General features: G+C 40.4%; 1 protein-coding gene across 3 annotated transcripts in view; it reads left to right on the forward strand.

Annotated features, from left to right (window-relative positions):
• The first annotated feature begins 255 nt into the window (after positions 1–255).
• TSC22D2 (TSC22 domain family member 2) overlaps positions 256–20400 on the forward strand; it is a 56339-nt gene continuing 36194 nt past the window's right edge. For 2 of the 3 annotated variants that reach the window (XR_004349648.1, XM_032630135.1), the window contains exon 1: positions 760–2884. Coding sequence is in view for 2 of the 3 variants with exons in the window: in XM_032630135.1 (XP_032486026.1) it covers positions 906–2884 (1979 nt within the window). In the remaining variant the exon portion in view is untranslated. Of the gene's footprint in view, positions 2885–16029; positions 16102–20400 lie in introns of all 3 variants that reach the window. The other variant, XM_032630134.1, reaches the window with a different exon arrangement.

Consider the following 20400-nt stretch of genomic DNA (forward strand, 5'->3'; position numbering starts at 1 on the left):
ATTTCAGTTTCTCCAGAGCCTGCGAACCGGTTGCACCGAGGAGGAGCCGAAGAAGCTACCGCCGCTACCTCACACAGCCAGAGCGCCCCCGCTTGCCGGCCCGCCGGCCGCCGCCCCTCATTCTCTCAAGAGCCGCGAGGGGAGGCCGAGACCGCCGCCGCCGCCGCCCGCCCGCGGGGGTGGCTCCCCCTGTAAGGGGAGGACCGAGCCGGCTTTCCCCTCCCCCGGAGCGGGTTTCCGCCAGAGACAGTCGACATGTCCCTGGGGCTGAGCTCCGGCTAGAGCCGGGGAGGGAGGGCCGCCCGGCCACACCGAAGCTCCGCCGCCCGCCCGCGGCTCCTGGCTGAATCAGGAATCCCCGGCTCCGGACTCGCCACTCCTCCTTCTTCCCTCTCGGCGTCCGAGAGCCCGGAGCTGACGCCGGCACTGGCTCGAGGAGCGGGACAGCACCGCCCCTCACGCCGCCGCCGCCTCCTCCCCTTCGCCCTCCCACTCCCACCCCCAGCCTAGGCCTGCTGACCGCGCGGAGCGCCGAGCTGGACTGACCACGGCGGCCCGGAGACGCGAGGAGGAAGCAGCCGGCCCGCCCCTGGGATCGCGCTTTCGCCGCCACTGGGGGTACTGAATTGAGGCACCGCGACTGCGGGAGGCGAGAAGGAAGGAGGAGCCGCCGCGCGAGTGAGACGGGGGCAGAGCCGAAGAGACCGACACGGAGAAGGAAACGGGAGGAGGATGTCTCGCGGAGCGACCGACGCACGGATCAACCCGTGACTCTTACAGCGGCGGGCCTCAGACCCCAGCGCGGACGCGGACTTTGTCTTTGGGGGCCCTGCTCTGCCCTTCCTGGTTTCCGGCAAGATCGCAGAGGAGGCGGCGTGCCTCTCTGCCCTCCAGCCTTCCTCACCATGTCCAAGATGCCGGCCAAGAAGAAGAGCTGCTTCCAGATCACCAGTGTCACCACAGCCCAGGTGGCCACTAGCATCACCGAGGACACCGAGAGCCTGGACGATCCGGACGAGTCACGCACAGAGGACGTCTCCTCCGAGATATTCGACGTTTCTCGGGCCACGGATTACGGCCCCGAGGAGGTCTGCGAGCGCAGCTCCTCCGAAGAGACGCTCAACAATGTTGGGGATGCGGAGACTCCCGGTACCGTCTCCCCCAACCTCGTCCTGGACGGTCAGCTGGCGGCCGCGGCGGCCACTCCCGCCAACGGAGGAGGAGCCGCTTCGGCCCGCAGCGTGGCTGGGGCGCTGGCCAGTACCCTAGCGGCGGCCGCCCCCTCGGCCCCCTCCTCAGGGGCCGCCGGAGCCCCCCCGGTCGCGGGCCCCTCCGCCGGGCCAGGGACTGCCGCCCCCTCGCAGCCCCCCACCACTTGTAGTTCCCGTTTCCGCGTGATCAAGCTGGACCACGGCAGCGGGGAGCCGTATAGACGCGGCCGATGGACGTGCATGGAATACTATGAGCGGGATTCCGACAGCAGCGTCCTGACCCGGTCCGGGGATTGCATTAGGCACAGCAATACTTTTGATCAGGCTGCGGATCGGGACAGCGGCCTGGGCGCCACCGGAGGGTCCGTGGTGGTGGTGGTGGCCTCCATGCCGGGGGCGCACGGGCCCGACTCGGGAACTGACAGTTCCTTGACTGCTGTGTCACAGCTACCCCCGTCGGAGAAAATGAGCCAGCCCGCCCCGGCCCCGCCGCAGAGTTTTGGCGTTGGGCAGCCGCAGCCGCAGCCGCCGCCCGTAGGTGGGGCTGTGGCTCCGAGCTCGGCTCCGCTGCCGCCGTTCCCGGGAGCCGCGGCCGGGCCGCCGCAGATGATGGCAGCCCCGCCACCCAGCCAGCCCCAGGGCGCCGCGCCTGGCTCCGTCCCCCCGGGGCCCAACGGACAGGGGCTGCCGCTGACGAATGTAACCCTGGCGCAGCCCGGCCTGGCCCTGCCTCCGCAGCCCGGCCCGGCCGTGGGCGCTTCTGCCGCGCCGCCGCCCCAGCAGTTCGCGTATCCCCAGGCTCAGATTCCGCCGGGCCATCTGCTGCCCGTCCAGCCCGCCGGCCAGAGTGAGTACCTGCAGCCGCACGTGGCCGGCCTGCAGCCGCCCAGCCCGGCGCAGCCCTCGTCCGCGGGCGCCGGAGCGGGCCCCGCCGCGGCAGCCGGCCTCCCCGGGGGCCCCGGCCAGAACGCCTCCTCCACGGGCGCGCAGATGATGGGCGCGGCCTCCCTGCCTGGCGAAGCCGTGGCCCCGGGGCCGGGCCCCGCGCAGGGCGGACCGGCCGCGCCCGGTCAGCCGGCCGGAGTGCTCCCGGCTGCCGTGGGAGGCGCGGCGCCGTCGGGCCTGGTTCCCGCCGGGGCCGGGCAGTCGCAGCCCGCGCCTCCGCCGCAGATGGGTGGCAGCGGCGCGCCATCGGCAGTGCCCGGCGGCCCTCACGCCGTGGTGCCCGGAGTTTCGAACGTGCCTGCAGCCGCGCCCGCTCCCAGCGTGCCTAGTGTGTCTACCACTTCTGTTACTATGCCAAATGTACCCGCGCCCTTGGCCCAGGCGCAGCAGCTGGGCAGCCATCCTCCGGTCAGCAGGAGCGGCAGCATCATCCAGCACGTGGGGCTGCCCTTAGCGCCAGGCACGGCCAGTGCACCGACGAGTCTACCGCAGTCTGATCTAAGCCAGTTTCAGACTCAGACCCAGTCTTTAGTCGGGCAAGTTGACGATACTAGAAGAAAATCCGAACCCCTACCTCAACCACCACTTTCTCTCATTGCTGAAATTAAGCCTGTTGTGAAGCCTCCTGTTGCAGATGCCCTGGCAAACCCCCTTCAGTTAACACCTATGAACAGTCTCTCCACCTCTGTATTCAGCATAGCTATTCCTGTTGATGGTGATGAAGACAGGTATGGAAATCTTATTTGAAATATTTGATGGGAATGCTTGACCGGACATTGTAGTTTAGGATGCAACTGTGGGGGGTTCTTTTCTCAATTTGAGGCCCTTAATGTTTCTAAATATAAAAATAAGTTTGTGTTTAGTAAAATTGATTCATCGGTTCTTGAAAAAACATTAATTTTAGATTGCTGATGTTAAAAAAGATGTGTAAGGAGAGAATTGGTGTCACAGTTGTTTAGAAGCACTAAATTGGATAGGAATGCAACATTGTTCATTCAGAAGGGTGGATTTTAGTTTAATCCTCAATTTAGAAGTGGCGGCTAGTAGGTTATGCCGTGTAGGATTGTCCCTTTATTAGATATCAATCACACTTGAACACTTAATGGCAGAGTGTTTTGTCGGTGTGAGTTTTGAGACTGAGAGATAAAATTAGTTAAACATTTCCCATTCTGGAAAAACAGAAAGCCCTCTAGTAGAGAAAGAGCCACGTAAGGTATCTCCTCCAGTGTATCTGGAAAGGCTGGAGAGATAATGGTGAAATGTCAAATCCGGCTTTGAAGATCATATCTTCTTCAGCCCTTTAATAAAAGAGGATAGAAGGTCAGGAGGCTTCCCAGTGACTTCTTTAAGATGCTTTTTTTTTTTTTTTTAAAGCAAAAAGTGTATTGGAAAGATGTTCTTATCTTCCATCAATCTTTTTACTACAGTCAAGGGAGGTGGGAGACTCTTGACAGTAGTGAAAGCTGTAGTTCTTGAAATTAGAGTAATTTTACAGTAAAAGTATAAACGTTAACAATTGGCTCCCTGTATTTAGGGGGGATGCTTTTAAATAGTTTAAGGGAAAATTGGTGTATTACTATACCAATTCTACTACAATTGATGTTTGGTTATGGTTTAATGAGGATTTTAAGTGGTTTTGAGGAAATGTCACATGAAAATTTGATGTAATGGTATAATGCAAATGTTTAAAAACTGACTTATTACCAGATATTACATTTAAAAATTACAGAGAAAGTTTCAGGTACTTTACAGTTGGAAATTTATTTTCTGAGGTTTTTGTTTTGAGAGAGGTTAATTTTAGATGTGTTGAAAGAGCAGAACTATTTTTGTGGATTTCTTGAATAATTGGTATGTAGACTACAATGAGAGCTGTTAAAGCTTTTTCTTCCTATTCTGAGTTCCTTCACATTCTTTTCTTTTTCATTTCGAATTAGCTTTGTATTTTTGTTATATACTTCTTTTCGTTTGAAAAATGCTCACTGAAATTCATCATCTTTGCCTTTTATAATTCAAAGTTCATCTTTTTTTTGTAGGTGACTTGCTTGTGGGGAGTCTTTCTTCCATTTAAGAACTCTTAGAGAGTACCACGTGTCCATGAGTGAGCTCAGCTAGCTAGTCATGGAGAAATTTTATATGGATGGGACTACCAAGTAAAGACACTGATTCCACAAGCCATTCAAATATCCCTCTTTACATTTTCTGCCATGTTTCACTTTTCACACGTAGGGGCACACCTGAAATGCCACTTGAGTTTATTTGTTCACCTTTGGTAATAGTCAACAGGCATCTTCCCTTTTCTAGCTGCCAGAAGCCAGTTTTTTTGTGATGGGTTGGTAAATAACCATTTGCTTACTACCTCTCTGTTCCTGTTGTACACTGTATCTCTTCAAGAAATGATGACTGGTTTTCTCAACCCCTCACTACCCCAAAAACACATGCACACCTATGAATGAAAAATGTGTTTTCTCTCCTCTTCACACCTCTCAGTTTACAGCATTTGTAATTACATTCCCCAGAACTTTTTGGTGACGATATGGTATGAAGCAGAAAGATATGTTGGTAAATGGAAACTCTGGGATGTATTCTTTAGGGTATGACCACAAAGATGCATTTATTTCTTCTCTTACTTTATTAAAAAAGTTGAATTTCAAGAATCTCATTTCCAAACTTGTGACTACTTGAACTACAGATACGACTGTATTAGTGTTCTTATCAATTGTAACAGTTAATCCAGTGCAGGGGTTTTCATTTGTGTATAGTCCTATTTTCAATGTGGTGCTTCCCTCCCCCACCCAGTCTTTTAAAATCTTCACTGCTTATCAAATGTGCATTTCTAATTTTTGTTATAGCCTTTTCATTGGTTTCTAATTCAACATGCCAGTTTCCAAGATGTAATCTTACACATTTGACTGTTTTTGTCACTGGACCAACACACCTGGTGAAGGAATAAATCCATTAAGTAGAAATAGTTTGGGGGTCTTTTTAAATTTGTTTTTTAATGGAAAGCCTTTGTAAAAGAGAGGGCATTTTTAAAGCTGTATTCTTGAAATTAAGTAACACAGTTTTTCCAGGCGTATGTTTAAATTACTGAGATGACTACTTTTGAGGAGATAGTACTAACAAAATCGTGATTTTAATGTGATTTTCGGTTGCCTTCTTAAATTAAAATCTTCGTACAATTTTATTTGCAGTCATTCAGATGTAAAATAAAACATTGGAGTGAGAGGTCTTGAGTAATTATTAATAGGTTGACAAATTTCAGATCCTTAGAAAATATTTGTAAAAAAAGATGTTTGCCTTTTTAAAAACCATTAAGACGTTAGTAAACAGTCTATTTCGTTGAGAAAAGGAAGGAAAATGGAAGATTAACAAAAAGATCAGGTGGTTTAAGTTGATATATTAAGCACTCTGTCTTGTGATTTTGTTCACATTACTTAATACAAGGATCTGTATTGGCTCATTCTGAGACCATTTATTTTAAAGAATCAGACCTTATATACTATCATACCTTTAAAAGGGGTGATGGTTGTATATACAAAATAAGAAAAGTGTTAAATTTGTGAGTTAACATTGCCGATTGACCATATGGTATTAATTAGCATGAAGTTTATATATCATTCTAGTTTATGGTCAGTTGTTGAGATTCTTCAAATTGATTTTGTTTAAACTGGAGGATATAATAATGGTTGAAAATATAGTTCATAAAAAAATGCATAGACACTTTTACAGTGAACGTTGCAAAATTTGTTTACCTACACGCTTAACAGACTCCTATTTGCTAAATAGGGGGAGGTGCAAAATATTACTGGCCCTTTTGGAAAAGGAACACGGTACAGATCATTTTCCATAGATAGCTGACCAATCTGAACTCTGTAGGCCACATGCCAGGAACTCTTATGAATGGCTGCAATTGTGAACTGTCAACTGCAACCAAAAGACTGTTGGAAACCTGATTGTAAGGATCCTCTAGTGGCAGATATCTTTATATCTTGTTAATAGTTTTATTTGTGTAGTTTGCTATTGACTGCTGATAAAATATTATAAATTCTGAGTGTTAAATAGTGTGTCCTGGTATGTGCTGTAAATATAGATTTTGTTTGTACACTTCATATATATCTATATAGATGTATGTATGAGATATACATATATACACATTTCTTTTAATGGAGTTTTTTTTTTTAACCTGACATTTAAGAGAGGATTATGTAAATGTATATGAGGAGGCAGAACTGTCACTCTTACTTTGTTTCAAAAATCTGTAGGGAACTTTTTAGAACTCTGAAAAAGTCTTACTGCATTTAGTCTTTAAAAATGAAAGCTCCTTAACTTGAATCTGTGTTTCTTTGGGAGCTTATGGTTCTTTATCAGTATTGAAGTGTGGAGGTAATTTTGTCTTGCAGCTTTACAGTTGATGTTTAAATCACATGCCAGGTACCATCTTAGGCCTATCTAAGTAAGTAAGGATTTTGTAATCAAAGTGTAGTATCTCCTGTGTATGAGTGACATCATTATTTAGTATAAAAATGATACTGATGCATTCATCAGGGTGCCATGTTGATATGCTTTAGTCATAAACGTGGCTCTAAGTTAAGGAAATTATCACAGATTTCCAGAAAGGCCGATGATCCAAAAGTGCCTGAAATTCCTAAAACCAAGAGTTGTATAAGTGGGAGCATGGCCTTTTTTATTCACAGTGATACACCATTGTTTAAAATTTTGTGTGAACTAAATTGTATAGGCTGAACATTGGTTAACTTTTTAGAAAATATAAGGGTTTTTATGTGTGTGGAGAAGACACACTCCAAGTAAGTAATTTATTAACACTGTCTTTTTCTTGTAAGGGATGGGGAGGGTATCTTGAACTAAATTGCCTTTATGAGAAGTCATTTTTGTTTTTTCACAGTACTGATAGTGGGATATATGCTTTCTCCTTTATGAGAATAAATGTAATACCAATCTATTTGTTCTTTGAGAATTCTGATAGCACTAATTTGGAAATGATAAAACATGATACTGGATTTATGGATCTGTTACTTGGTAATTTAGAATAGAGTTTAGTCTTTCTCAGCACCAAAAGAGGTTGGAAGCAGTCATGCTCTATAGAGTCCTCGAGTAACAAAGAGCAGCCCCACCAATCAGATGGTAAAGAAACCAGTGAATCTCTTCCCTGAGGAATGGTTGATAGGGGAGTATAAAAGGATCTTGACTTTTCTCTCCCGAAATGGTAGAAGCTGGGGCGTTGTGGAAGTAGGAAGTAACGGCAGGTAACCAACACAGAAGTAAAGGTAGTGAAATGACATGAAATACGGTCTCAGAAGGAATAGGAACACATGTTAATAGTGAGGAGTAGTGGTCTAATTCCTTCTTTTAATAATTGTTTTAGACCAGTATGTATTTCCTCTTCCAAACAGATACATTTATTTCTTAATTGCGTTACTCTCGAAATACGAGAGGCTTTACAAAAACAGGTGTGTCTGGTTAAATGTAGCCTGAACCATGATGTTTCTAAGTAATTTTTTATTAATGGGAAGAGCAGATTTTTTTTTTTTTGGAAGAGCAGATTTTTAATAAGAAATCTTAATTGATGACAATATTTAAGGGGTCTGTGTAGCGAATTTCCTGAATTGGAATAAATCCTTTAAGTTTGTTTTCCTTTATACTAAACCAGTAGACTTGTGATTTGAAGCTGTTCTTTTAAATGGTGTAATACGAATTACCGCATCACAAAGAATATGCATTCCTGAATCATTGGTATAATTTAGGCCTTTCCCACAGCAATTCTGTTGTTGTTTTTTTGTGTTTTTTTTTTTTTTTTTTTGGCTGCATTGGGTCTTCGTTGCTGCTCTGGGGCCCTCTCCAGCTGCTTCGAGCAGAGGCCACTCCTCACCATGGTGCCCTGCCGCAGCTTCTCCCGTCAAGGAGCACGAGCTCCAGATGCGCGGGCCTCAGCAGTTACAACACGCGGACTCAGTAGCTGTGGCCTGAGGGCTCCAGAGCGCAGGCTCAGCAGCTGTGGCGCACGAGCCCAGCTGCTCCGTGGCATGTGCCATCCTCCCAGACCAGGGCTCGAACCCACGTCCCCAGCATTGGCAGGCGGACTCCGAACCACTGCACCACCAGGGAAGCCCTCCCACAGCAATTCTTGAACATACCAGATTGAGATTACTCTATTTGTTATATTCTTAATCTGGCATTGCTTAGGGTAAAAATTGGGACTCCTCCGTAAAGATTTAGGAACAGTAACCAATTTATATCATTCCCATACATCATTATGTGATTTTCATGATATAATTTACACACTTCAAATTTGGCTGGTAATATTAAAGGTATATTGATTATCTGCTTTACCTCTAAAAAGTATGTGCATAAGATCTACTTTTAAATCAGGTGAATTAAATTTCATATATGCTACTCTGGATTGCTTATCTCTCAAATTTAAAGCCCCAAATCAGATAAAAGTATTTAGTTTTATATCTTTGTACTCAAGCTACCGTTTGTTAAAAAGAATGAACTCACATTCTTTAAGTTGTACATTTGTATATGACAGGTATGTGAAAATTCTGTAGATGATTGAGTTAATAATTTTAATACTGTTCACCTCGGACATACACGATTAGTAAATGTCTTGATGGTTTATACTCATCAGAGTAGGCAAGACAAATAAGTGAAGTCTGAATGTTAAATTACTTAAAGCCTCCTTTCCTATAAGCTCTCACTGTAATTTTACTAAAGAGTATTGACGTATAGAAGAGAGACTACGATTAATGTGTCAATTATTAGAAATAATGCTGGTGTGTTTTAAATGTTCTTTGTAAAGGTTTAGGCTATCCATCTTCATTATTACACAAGTAAATTGTTTAATCTGTGCATGAAGGATACCCAAAACAAAGTTTAAGGCTGACTAATTTCTTAAGTAGAATTAGAATTCAGTTTTACTAACAGGTTTTGTAAGTTAAACCAAAACAAATCCATGTTATATGGTCTACCTAACTTTTGAAAACAAAACAAAAGCAAAAAAAGGAGAGGGGGCTCCTGATCAAATAAATCAATAGTGTGTTTAATTATGTACTATAGCATATCATATGAGTAACCATTATAGACAATGGAGTCAGGCATGCCTGGGCTGAAATTCAACTGTGCCACATACTTGAGACATTTGACCTTGAGCTAGTTATTTAGCCCTCTAAGCCTTGTTTTCCCATATGAAAAATGGGGATAATACCTACCTTGGAGAGTTTGAGAGGATTAAATGAGGTATGCAAGTGATTTGTGAACAATCATGCATAACCTAAAACAGTATGTATGGCAAACATACATCACAGAAACATCAGTGTTTCAGTGTGTACACTGTTTTTCCAGATCAACTCTTGATATGCTACAAACCATACCAAGAATGTTTAGTTTTGATCCAAAAATGTAATTGGATGGCATGGATATAATCAGAGAAAAGGAGACATTGTTTCAGGCCAGAAAACTCATGATGTAGTTAAGTGGTACAGCAAATTGTGTTCTAATCCTGGCTCTTCCACCATTTAGCTGATTTCTTTGGTCAAGTCATTTAACTTTCTTGGTTTTCCTCATTGGTAAAATTAGAATTTGAGCCTTTGGTCAGATTTTAAGATTCCCTGAGTATGAGTCCATACATAGACATGTTTCATGAGAGAGCTGCCAACTTAAACCTTCCTCTTGGTCAAACCCTTTTCCTGCCCCCAGACTATTATGTGACAAAAAATGAAGTTTGCAGATACTCGTTAAGTAGGTTGAATGCCCAGGAAAACATTTAAAGTGGCAATATGTGAATCATTCAACTTTCTTTGTGGTTTCTGAGTAGTAAGTACTGGGATACAGAAATAAAACTATCCTGCCCTCCAAGATCTCAGGCTATATGAAAATAATTACGATTTGAAGTTGCATACTTTGATATAAGTTATAGGCTGTGATGGAGTAAATTTAAGTTATTAATGGGAACAATTTAGGACATCAAGTCAGATTTGTGTGGGGATGAAGTAGTTAGACTGATTTCTGTTTAAAATCAACTTATTCTCTGCATAGGCAATATATTTATACAGTTCAAAATTCAAAATATATGAATATAAATTGAAAGCCATTCTGCTACCTCTGTCTTCCAGCCACCCAATTTCTGTCCTCAGAAGCAACCCATTATTTTGCTTTCTTCTGAAGCTAACTCTAGAGTTGAATCTTAAGAGTCATTCCGATTAGGTCACTGATGAGAGAAGCAGATGATTTTCCAAGTAGAAGGCAGTTTTGTGTAACAATATGGAAGAGTGAGAATATGTCAGATTTGGAACATGATGTGATTAATTTGACAGTAATCAGAGTGAAGGGTTTAAATGTCACGGAGAGAAATGGAAATTTTTATCGTTTAAGTCTGTGGTTGCTGTTAAGGTGTTTCTTGAAGCTTTTATTGTTAAAGTAGTATGTATCTTGGAACCATTTCAATACGCTTTTTAGTGATTATTGTATTTTTAATTAAAATCTTGTGGTAAAGTTGTGTATAAGGAAGTCCTGGGGGATCTCTGAATCCTAGAGGTGGAATTCTCCAATGGAATATACTAAATAGCTTGGTATACCTGGCTCTAAGTTTATGAATTCTGTTTGCCTTAAGTGTTCTGTTTGCCTCAGTAGTACCTTAATAATGATGAAATATTTGGTATATGTTAAGATACTGTACCAAAAGTTGATCTTTATACAGCATATTTGGAAATCATAACCCTATGTTAAACATAGACCAGGCTTAATTGTTTCAGACCGTATGTATACATAATCTCACTTTATCTTTTTAGTAACTGTAATGAGTGTTTTTCTCCCCTTTTTTATGGATTACGGAAACTGAGGCGCTAAGGATTTGAGTCACACAGCTATTAAGTCACACAAGGCATAAGGTCAGATTCAGGCCTTCTGACTCCAAAGCCAGTGCTCTTGGATATTCCAGGAGTTAGTTTTGTTTTATTACTTTACTGACTGTAAGATAGGATGAAGGAAAAGCTTCCGTTGCCCTGATCTGTTGTGTTGTAACCCTTTACCTAAAGGATATTTTTCAAATCATTTAAAATCCCTAGATGATAACGTTGGAGATGGCCCTTGTTCCCCGGCTTACTGTATTTCCCTGGTTTCTATTTAGAGATTTCTGAAGTTGAGCTTTGACATAAGAGAAGGAGAAGGTATTTGCTGAGGAGAGGGCTCATGTACCTCATTCCTTAAGCGTCAAGAATTTTTTAGCTTAGTTTTGAGGTAGAATATATACGGATGTTTCTCCTCGCTATTATGTTAGTTACCCTACAAAGATAGTATCTTAGTTTAGCAGGTAGACATATGTCACATTTAAGTTACTTTCTCATGTACTACTTTATGTACTTGGTGATTATCATGACAGACTGTTCAGTATATAAAGTCAGAGAGAAAAGAAGTATTTTGTTCGTTGGTTTGGAAAATTTTCTACAAATAGGAAAACAGTGTTTTAGGTGAGTCTTTCTAAGAAGTGCTTGATTGGCTTTATATTGAGTTTAGTAGCTTACGTTGACATCAAATATGTTGTTAGAGAACTGTTTTCAAATTTTATTTCTTGAGCAGAAGAGAATTTGTGACCAAAGCTGCATAAAATTCAATATTTCTAACACATTTTTAGTATCATTTGCCTCTTGGTGCCTTCAGATTTCATAGACTGTAAACTTGAAATGATCCCCATTAACAGTGTTTTCCATGAACTCTTATTAATTTCCTCAATTTTATGCCATTCCCAAACAGAAGTCTTTGATGATCAGGCCCTTCAGTATTTATAGACGGCTCTTTTGAAGTTCTTGATCAACTAGGTTTCACAGACACTCCTTTAATCTGTGCTGCTAATCAATGTTTTGAGACTAATTGTTGCTATTTGCGAAAAATCAGTTTATGGATAACATCCCAGCTTAAGTATTCCAGAAACCAGAAATTTCATATTTTATAGTAAGACTAAATGTTTATCCTTGGAATCTCAAGTATTTAAAAATTTTTACACTACATAGATTGTATAACTCCATATGGCTTATTCATTTTGAATATATATGTAAAAAGGAATTGTTAACTGCCAGCTTTTGCAACCTAAGTGTATTTGTTGACACGTTCTGAAGACTTTTAAGTCCATTTATAGTGCTGTATTTTATTTCACAGTTATTTTTCTCGCCCCCAAGATACACGACTAACTGCAGATATGTTCTCTTTTCACTTCTACATTTGACCTATGAGAAACATTTCGTTATTAGTATCTATGCTGTAAAAATTCTGGAATTTCATAACTAAAGTCATGCGACTTTATTTAAAACCAATTTATTTGGCATTTGAATTTGATTCAAATTAAATATATATGTATATATTTTTCCAAAATCAGGGGATCTGAAGTTCTTCTAAAAAATATCTCCCTTAAAAATATATTGTAGGGCTTCCCTGGTGGCGCAGTGGTTGAGAGTCCGCCTGCCGATGCAGGGGACACGGGTTCATGCCCTGGTCCGGGAAGATCCCACATGATGCGGAGCGGCTGGGCCCGTGAGCCATGGCCGCTGAGCCTGCGCGTCCGGAGCCTATGCTCCGCTACGGTGAGAGGCCACAACAGTGAGAGGCCTGCATACCGCAAAAAAAAAAAAAAAAAAGATATATATATATATATAGTAAATGTTCTTTAATGAATTTTGAATTCCAGACTTGCAGAATAACTTCCAAGTTTACTCTTTGTTATTTTCTTGTATTTACTACCTTCCTCTTTGTGTCACTCTGTTTATTTTAAACCCAGAGTCTCCAAACAGACCTGTGTGAATAGCAGACTTATTCCCATATGGTCTTGGGTGAGCCTGGTAAAAAAGCCAAATTGAGTTTTCAGTTGGTTTAGTTGGCTTTCATTTAATTTGGCAGACTGATTTTCTAAGTACAGTGAAAAAAAGGGGCCTGGCAAATATATCTTGAGAGGATACAAGCTGTTAAATAAACAGTAGTCAGCAACCTCTTAATTCTTTCTTGATATTAGTAGGTCCAATCAGTGCCTTTAATTGCCTTAGACCTAGTCAGGAGAAAAGTAGAGAAACAGTTAAAAGAACAGAAAGGAGTTGAAGTAGGGGAAGCAAAAAGAAGTACACGCACTGGAGACTCCTAGTTAATCAAACAGTTGCTTTGGTGACACACTGGCATCTAGTGTCTATCTGCCTTTCCCAGATTTGGATCATCTAAAAGATACCCTACTGATCAAAATTTTAAATGCCTTCTAGAAAATATTTTTTTTTACAATTCAGTAGATTAATATATGTCTTCTTAAAATTATATTTATGTTTCGCTGTGTTGGGTCTTCATTGCTCCATGCAGGCTTTCTCTAGTTGTGGAGAGCGGGGGCTACTCTTTGTTGCGGAGCATGGGCTCTAGGCACACAGGCTTCAGTAGTTATGGTGCACGGGCTTAGTTGCTCCATGGCATGTGGGATCTTCCCAGACCAGGGCTCGAACCTGTGTCCCCTGCATTGGCAGGCGGATTCTTAACCACTGCATCACCAGGGAAGTCCCCAGTATGTGTCTTTTAAGTTTTGTTTTGTTTGTTTGTTTATGTATTTATTTAGTTTTGGCTGTCTTGTGTCTTCATTCCTGTGGGCGGGCTTTGTCTAGTTGTGGAGAGCCAGGGCTACTCTTCATTGCAGTGCATGGCCTTATTGCAGTGTCTTCTCTTGTTGCTGAGCATGGTCTTTAGGCACGTGGGCTTCAGTAGTTGAACTCGGGCTCAGTAGTTGTGGCTCGTGGGCTCTAGAGCGCAGGCTCAGTAGTTGTGGCGCACGGGCTTAGTTGCTCCGCGGCATGTGGGATCTTCCAGGACCAGGGCTCGAACCCGTGTCCCCTGCATTGGCAGGCGGATTCTGAAGCACTGTGCCACCAGGGAAGTCCTGATAATATATCTTTTTTTTTTTTTTAACATCTTTATTGGGGTATAATTGCTTTACAATGATGTGTTAGTTTCTGCTTTATAACAAAGTGAATCAGTTATACATACGTTCACATATCTCTTCCCTCTTGCCTCTCCCTCCCTCCCACCCTCCCTATCCCACCCCTCCAGGCAGTCACAAAGCACCAAGCCGATATCCCTGTGCCATGTGGCTGCTTCCCACTAGCTATCTACCTTACGTTTGTTAGTGTATGTATGTGATAATATATGTCTTGATGTCCTATGAGTTTTGAAGTCATGGAATTCTATTGAGTATTTTATTTGATGATCATTGATACTTGATTGCTATTCCAGTAGAAGTTGGAAATCATTTTCTTATTGTACTAATAATACTGCAGACTCTCCTAAGGCACTAGTTAGGGTCTCAGAATTGCCATGTTGTATCTGAACCTCATTTTGACGATAAAGATAATAACTGTCATTTATTGAGCATTGACTAAATGCCAGGAGCACTAGTTACCTATTACCCTGCAAGGCTAGATGGTAATACCACCATTTAACTGATGGAGACAGACCTAGAGAGGTTAAAATTTAACTCTGTTATATGCTTAGCATAGTGGTTTAAGAGCATAAACCCTGGGACCAGATTGCCACTTAACTAGCTCTGTGACATTGGGCAAGTTACTTCTGTCTGACCCAGTTTCCTTATCTGTGAGATGGGAATAATAGTAGCACCTAGCTCTTAGGGCTGTTGTAGTATTGAGTTAATAAATGTAAAGCACTTAGAATAGTGTCTGGTATACAGTATTCTTAGCTTGCTGCTGTTATTCTGCTACAGCACCGGTCAGGAATTTTAGAAGTGATGTGGCAAGTTTTTGTTGGCTCCTTATTGTATGGGTTGGGAGTGGCGGAGACCATGGAAATATGCTGAGGTGGAGACAGAACTGTTAGAGAGCAGGTTTGTCAAAAGGTTAGTCTCCTGAGAACTTCTGAGATGTGAGGTGAAACCAGCCTGCTGAGAGCTTGCCCCATTATGATTCTATAGTTATAGCCCTAGGGAATGTGTCTCCAGGGAATAGTACAACTGGATGGTGATAATGGTGTATAAGTTCTTACCCCTTAAAGGGGCACTGTACAAATGCAGGAAGTTAGAAGTCTGCCCTCCAATTGCAGCACCATTTTTTGCCTTAACCCAGAGAAACCACCCATAAATAAATGAATTCTGAAGGTGGAAATTGTGTCAAGTCCAACCCAGAAAAGGACTCATTGGTCACCATCAAATCCTGTCAAATAGGTCCTATGAAGAATTTTCATATCATGAAGCTATTGTTTAACTAATTTTACATGAATACTGTACCTGAGAACAGCTTTGTTAAACTGTTAAATGTGTAGGGATTTATAAAGGCATCTGATACAGAGTAGTTGTTGATTTTGGCTATGAACTGGTCACATTCATATGTATGTAAATATATACACACACAACTGGGTGCTAGTTAGTATTTCATTTTATCTGTATTACGCCTTTTTTTTAGAACTGTGATCCTGAATTGTTAGGGTCTGCTGGATTTTGTCCAGTTTTAAAATTTCTTTCGAAATGTTTTTAATCAAGCTTATGTGGGTTTTTTTTTCTTTTTATTAAAGCAGTTGCATGGTATTAGAAATCTAAAATCTTTTTTTTAAATTTTTGGGGAAATGAGTTTATTTTATTTTTTTAATTTTTATTGGAGTATATTTGCTTTACAATGTTGTGTTAGTTTCTACTGTACAGCAAAGTGAATCAGCTATACGTATACATATATCCCCTCTTTTGGATTTCCTTCCCGTTTAGGTCACCACAGAGCATTGAGTAGAGTTCCCTGTGCTATACAGTAGGTTCTCATTAGTTTTCCATCTTTTTTTGAAAAGTAAGTGATTTTACTGTACTTTCTCAACTTCATTTCCATTTGATTCTTGGATCTCACAGGAATCCTTCAACTGCTTTCTTCCAAGCGTTCCATTTGAACACGATTCAGGAATCAAAGAACCTCTGGGATAGGTATGAATACTTTCATATGGAATGCATACATGCGAAAGTGTATGCATGAACTGCTTTGTACTGTAATGGTTTCTCATCATTAAAACTGATGTTTATTATTTTAGGAGGGGGGGAAATCACATGGTATCTAGCATGGGACAAAGCAGGAAAATAAACCAAAAGGACAAACTATATTTTAAATAGAATATAGACATACTTTCCTTTTTACTGCACTTAAAAATGTATTTTTTGAAGGGCTTTTTCTATTGGATTTTATTACATGAAATATCCCCTTACCCATGTGTATTTAATGTAAAAACATATTTTATAAAATAAACTACCTACAGTTATTTTAATTTTGTGCCATTTTATATGATTTCTCTGTAAAAGCCTTAGTGACTCAAAGCAAACTGTTATTTCATATTAAGAAATTGGAGGAAGGAAAAGACTAAGGTATCAAAGTAGTAGTCATTGTTTAATTCTCGGCAAGAAAATTTAACCTTAAACTTGTTTGCTAGAATTCACCAGATCTGCATTACTGTTTTATAATCCCCTAAAACAGTTTGTTTTCTCACAGAAATGTTGTATAAATTTTATTTTTAACTTTTAAAAATAGAGACTGAAGTCTTGGAGTTCATGTATGGCAGCAGATACTTTGGTTTATCTTTCTGCTTAATACACATTTTAAGTAGTATATGCTCTGTTCACTTATTTTGCTGAATATTTATTAGCACTCCATCATTCTGTGTCTAATTAATAGAAGTTGAGTGCCAACAATGTTTTTAAAACTCACACAAAGCTTTGTTAGATTCTTTTAACTCTGCTTGGCAGTGCATTTGTGTCCTTTGGCATATTTTGGATAACACTCGTAGACTCAACTGCATCTCTTTCATTAGAATAGAGTATTGCTATGTGCATGTACATGTCATGTGAAGACATGGTCTACATTGCTCAGAAATGATAACAGTGTCTTAATTCTTAGGCTTGATTTACCGTATCACTCAAGAAATTTTCTAACAAACTGTCTTTTTGGTGATGTGTTCCTTACTTAACTTAAAAATGTTTTTAAATGGTTACTTGTAGAACAAGAAGTTTTAAAATGTATAGTGCTATGTTTATAAATTCAATTTTTAAATTGTATAGCTGTAGCAATATAAATTGAGACATAAATGTAAATTGTGGCATGAAACAAGCATGAAGTTTTAATCATTCAAATGGCTTACCAGATGTAGCCAGGGTGAGTACTTTGGGGCGTGCTTTATACTTTTCCCTTAGAAAAAGGAAAAATAGTACTCTTCAGAAATGTTATAAAATAGTTTTTAGATATATGATAATTTATTTCAAATAGCTAACTTTCATGAGCTACCATGACATCAATATGAATAATACCTATTATTTTCATCAAAACAATGTAGAAAGTTTTGAGCTTTATTTTTTATAATTTGGATCTAATTAAAAGATTTCTTTTCATTATAAAGCAGCTGTAGAAGTTGCCTGCTCATCATTTGTTACAGCTAAATACTCCTTATCTGTTTTCTTTTTTAGATACCAGAAACATTTAAGGTATCAGAAATCAGGCAGGCTGCTTTATCTATAGTTTCTCATGGGTTGAAAATATTTTCTCTTCTTCTTGGAGCCTCTTGTCCAGAACCAAAGAATTTTAACAGATACTTGGATACTTGTCTATAGTGTGTTAGTGCCAAAATATAATCAAAACTTATATTCTATATCAGCCATTCTTCACTGTAAGTTGGCATGTTGGTACCAAGGTGACAAGCCCAATGCAGTAGAAACTGACTAGTGGCTTCCTTTTAGCTTTTCAACTAGCTTAATTAATTTTCAGTTGAGAAGAGCAGTAGTGTCTGGCCTTATTAGTTCTAACCATCTACAACTTCAGTTGGCAGGTATCTGCAAACTTTTTAATAAGCTATGAGCTAATAAAGTATTGTGGGACTGTTTATTCGTTTTCTTCGCAGACAGGGGTTGAAGATTAATGTGTGTTAAGCTTTGAAAAATATCTCACCAAGCTGCCTTGTTCATTTTTGACTATTATAAATTTAAGACTTTTTAATATTATTAATAATTTGGCAATTATCAGTATTTTTCAAGGATGATTCTATTAAATAGAACCATTCAGAGATTTAAGGGACTATAAATTCCTTACATTATCTACTTAAGAGGTATAAATTTGCCTATCAGTGTGGATATATACCATATTTCAGGCTCCTGTTTATGAAATCTTAGAAATCATTTTCAGTAGGGGCAGCTTTTAAGCTCTGTGCCAATTTTTATTAAACCTGCCCTAGATATCTGAAGATTCTTGGTTTTTGCCTTACTTGAAATGAAAGACTGGTATCTTTTTTTCCCCAGAATTCTTTCAGCAGACTATCTTTTAATCAAAATATAAGTAACTAGTATACCTTCCTCACATTGACTTAGAGCTCTCTAATGGCCCGTTTGTTTTCTCCACTATTTAAATTAGAGTTAGCAAGTTGAGAAGCTTTCCCTCAGTCTGCTTCTGCCTATATTTAGATATTCTCTCTTTCCACTGATACCCAGTGTTTTATTCAGTTATTATACTAAAGTCGAAGCTCCTGTCAAGCCTTCCTTTCCCTTTTCCTGTAGGTGCCATCATTTTCTGTCTTCTGCATTGTCATCAGGGATGACTTCTGCAGAGTCATCAGGGAATCAGTAGGCTGAAATCATCACCAAATATAAGAATAATAGATACTGGTAGCTAAAATAATACAGGGAGCCCAGATTATTTGCATTGACTGTTTATTAAAATGAATAATGTAGCTTTCTGGAGATTACCTTACTCTCCAGAAAGCTTTTAAGCCCTGTGCCAATTTTTAGTGATAGCCTAGCCTATTGGCATTTCAGAATAGTAACTTGAAAATTTGACTTCCTGTTTTTTCTTGTTTAAAAAACAGCTTCCCAGACTTAATCATTATTGGCATTACTTTGTTAAATCGACAGAATTAGTTTAGAAACCTATCCTGATGATCACTGGGGAGCAGGCTCTCGTTGGGAGTCCTTTGTCTGTAAAAGCTAAGGGTAAGAATTTGTAGCAAACAACTTTACCCTCTTGTAAATATCAGGTCAGTAAGGTAAAGGAGTACTAGAGGGAAGAAACTTTACCTCAGGTAGCCTAAGGGAAGAAATCAGGTAGCTTGTAAGGATTTACCCTTATTGATAAACACTTAAAAGTGTTTCTGCCTCAATGAAGAAAATGCTTAAATGTAGTTAACAAATGAGAGTAACAGTTGCTAGGTGCACCATCTCCTTGAGTCAGCTTGTCCTTCCTCATGATAGCACCAATATTTAAAGAGAAATGAATAAGGAAAGTAGTATACATGAATTATTAACTTAAAATGAATGTCTGAGTAAGTTTGTCTTTTTCTAGATACTTGATGATTTCAGTTAAATTAAGTCTTTATAGTGATTACTTACATCTAGCTTCACAGTTGTTGCATTAAAACGTTCTTGTTAAATAACCTCAAGTATTTTGTGTTAGAAAAGGCATCCAATATTTCCTGTCATTGTGAGATTTCATTTTTGAAGTTAGGAGTAAATCAGAACTAAACTACTCCTATGACACAATTTGTTTTGTTTCGCTCATACTCCAGGAAGCTTGGATACATCATTAACACCCACTTGTTAACCCAAATGGTAAAAACTCAGGTTTCAGAATTTGGATAATCTAGTCTTTGAATGCTCGGTGCTAATGACTTTTTAAAAATCTTTTTATTGAAGTATATTTTGTATCAGAAAAGTCCACCATTCATAATTGTCCAGCTCAAACTGAACACATCTGTGTGACTAGCACCCAGATCAAGATACAGTAGTATAAGCTCTTCATGACCCCTTCGTGCCCCCTTCCTATTATTTCCCTCCTCTATCTTAACTTGCAGTAAGTGGAATCATACACTATGTATTTTGTGTCTATCCTCTTTTATCCAGTATTATGTTTGAGGTTCATCTATATGTTTCTGCATAGTGGATCTGAACTACATAATTTTAAAGAATCACCATGGTGGGTTACTTGTTAGAGATTGTTACTGGTTAAATGTTGTCTCCTAATAATTATACTCTAAGTACGTCGAGGATATAAGCCCAAACTGTTATGTAACCACACCAAATATATTTCCTAACAATTTGTACCTAGTACTTACATAATTTATTATCTGATTATATTTTGACCAATTTCAGTTAAGGGTATCTAGTAGAGGATAATCAGAGATGCTAAAAATTAGAGGAAAAGTTTTTAATGGCCTGTCATCTTTTTAGGACTGGATCTCAGATTAGATGAAAACCTAA

Source organism: Phocoena sinus, chromosome 4 (genome assembly GCF_008692025.1).
Source record: "Phocoena sinus isolate mPhoSin1 chromosome 4, mPhoSin1.pri, whole genome shotgun sequence".
Taxonomy (NCBI): Eukaryota; Metazoa; Chordata; class Mammalia; order Artiodactyla; family Phocoenidae; genus Phocoena; species Phocoena sinus.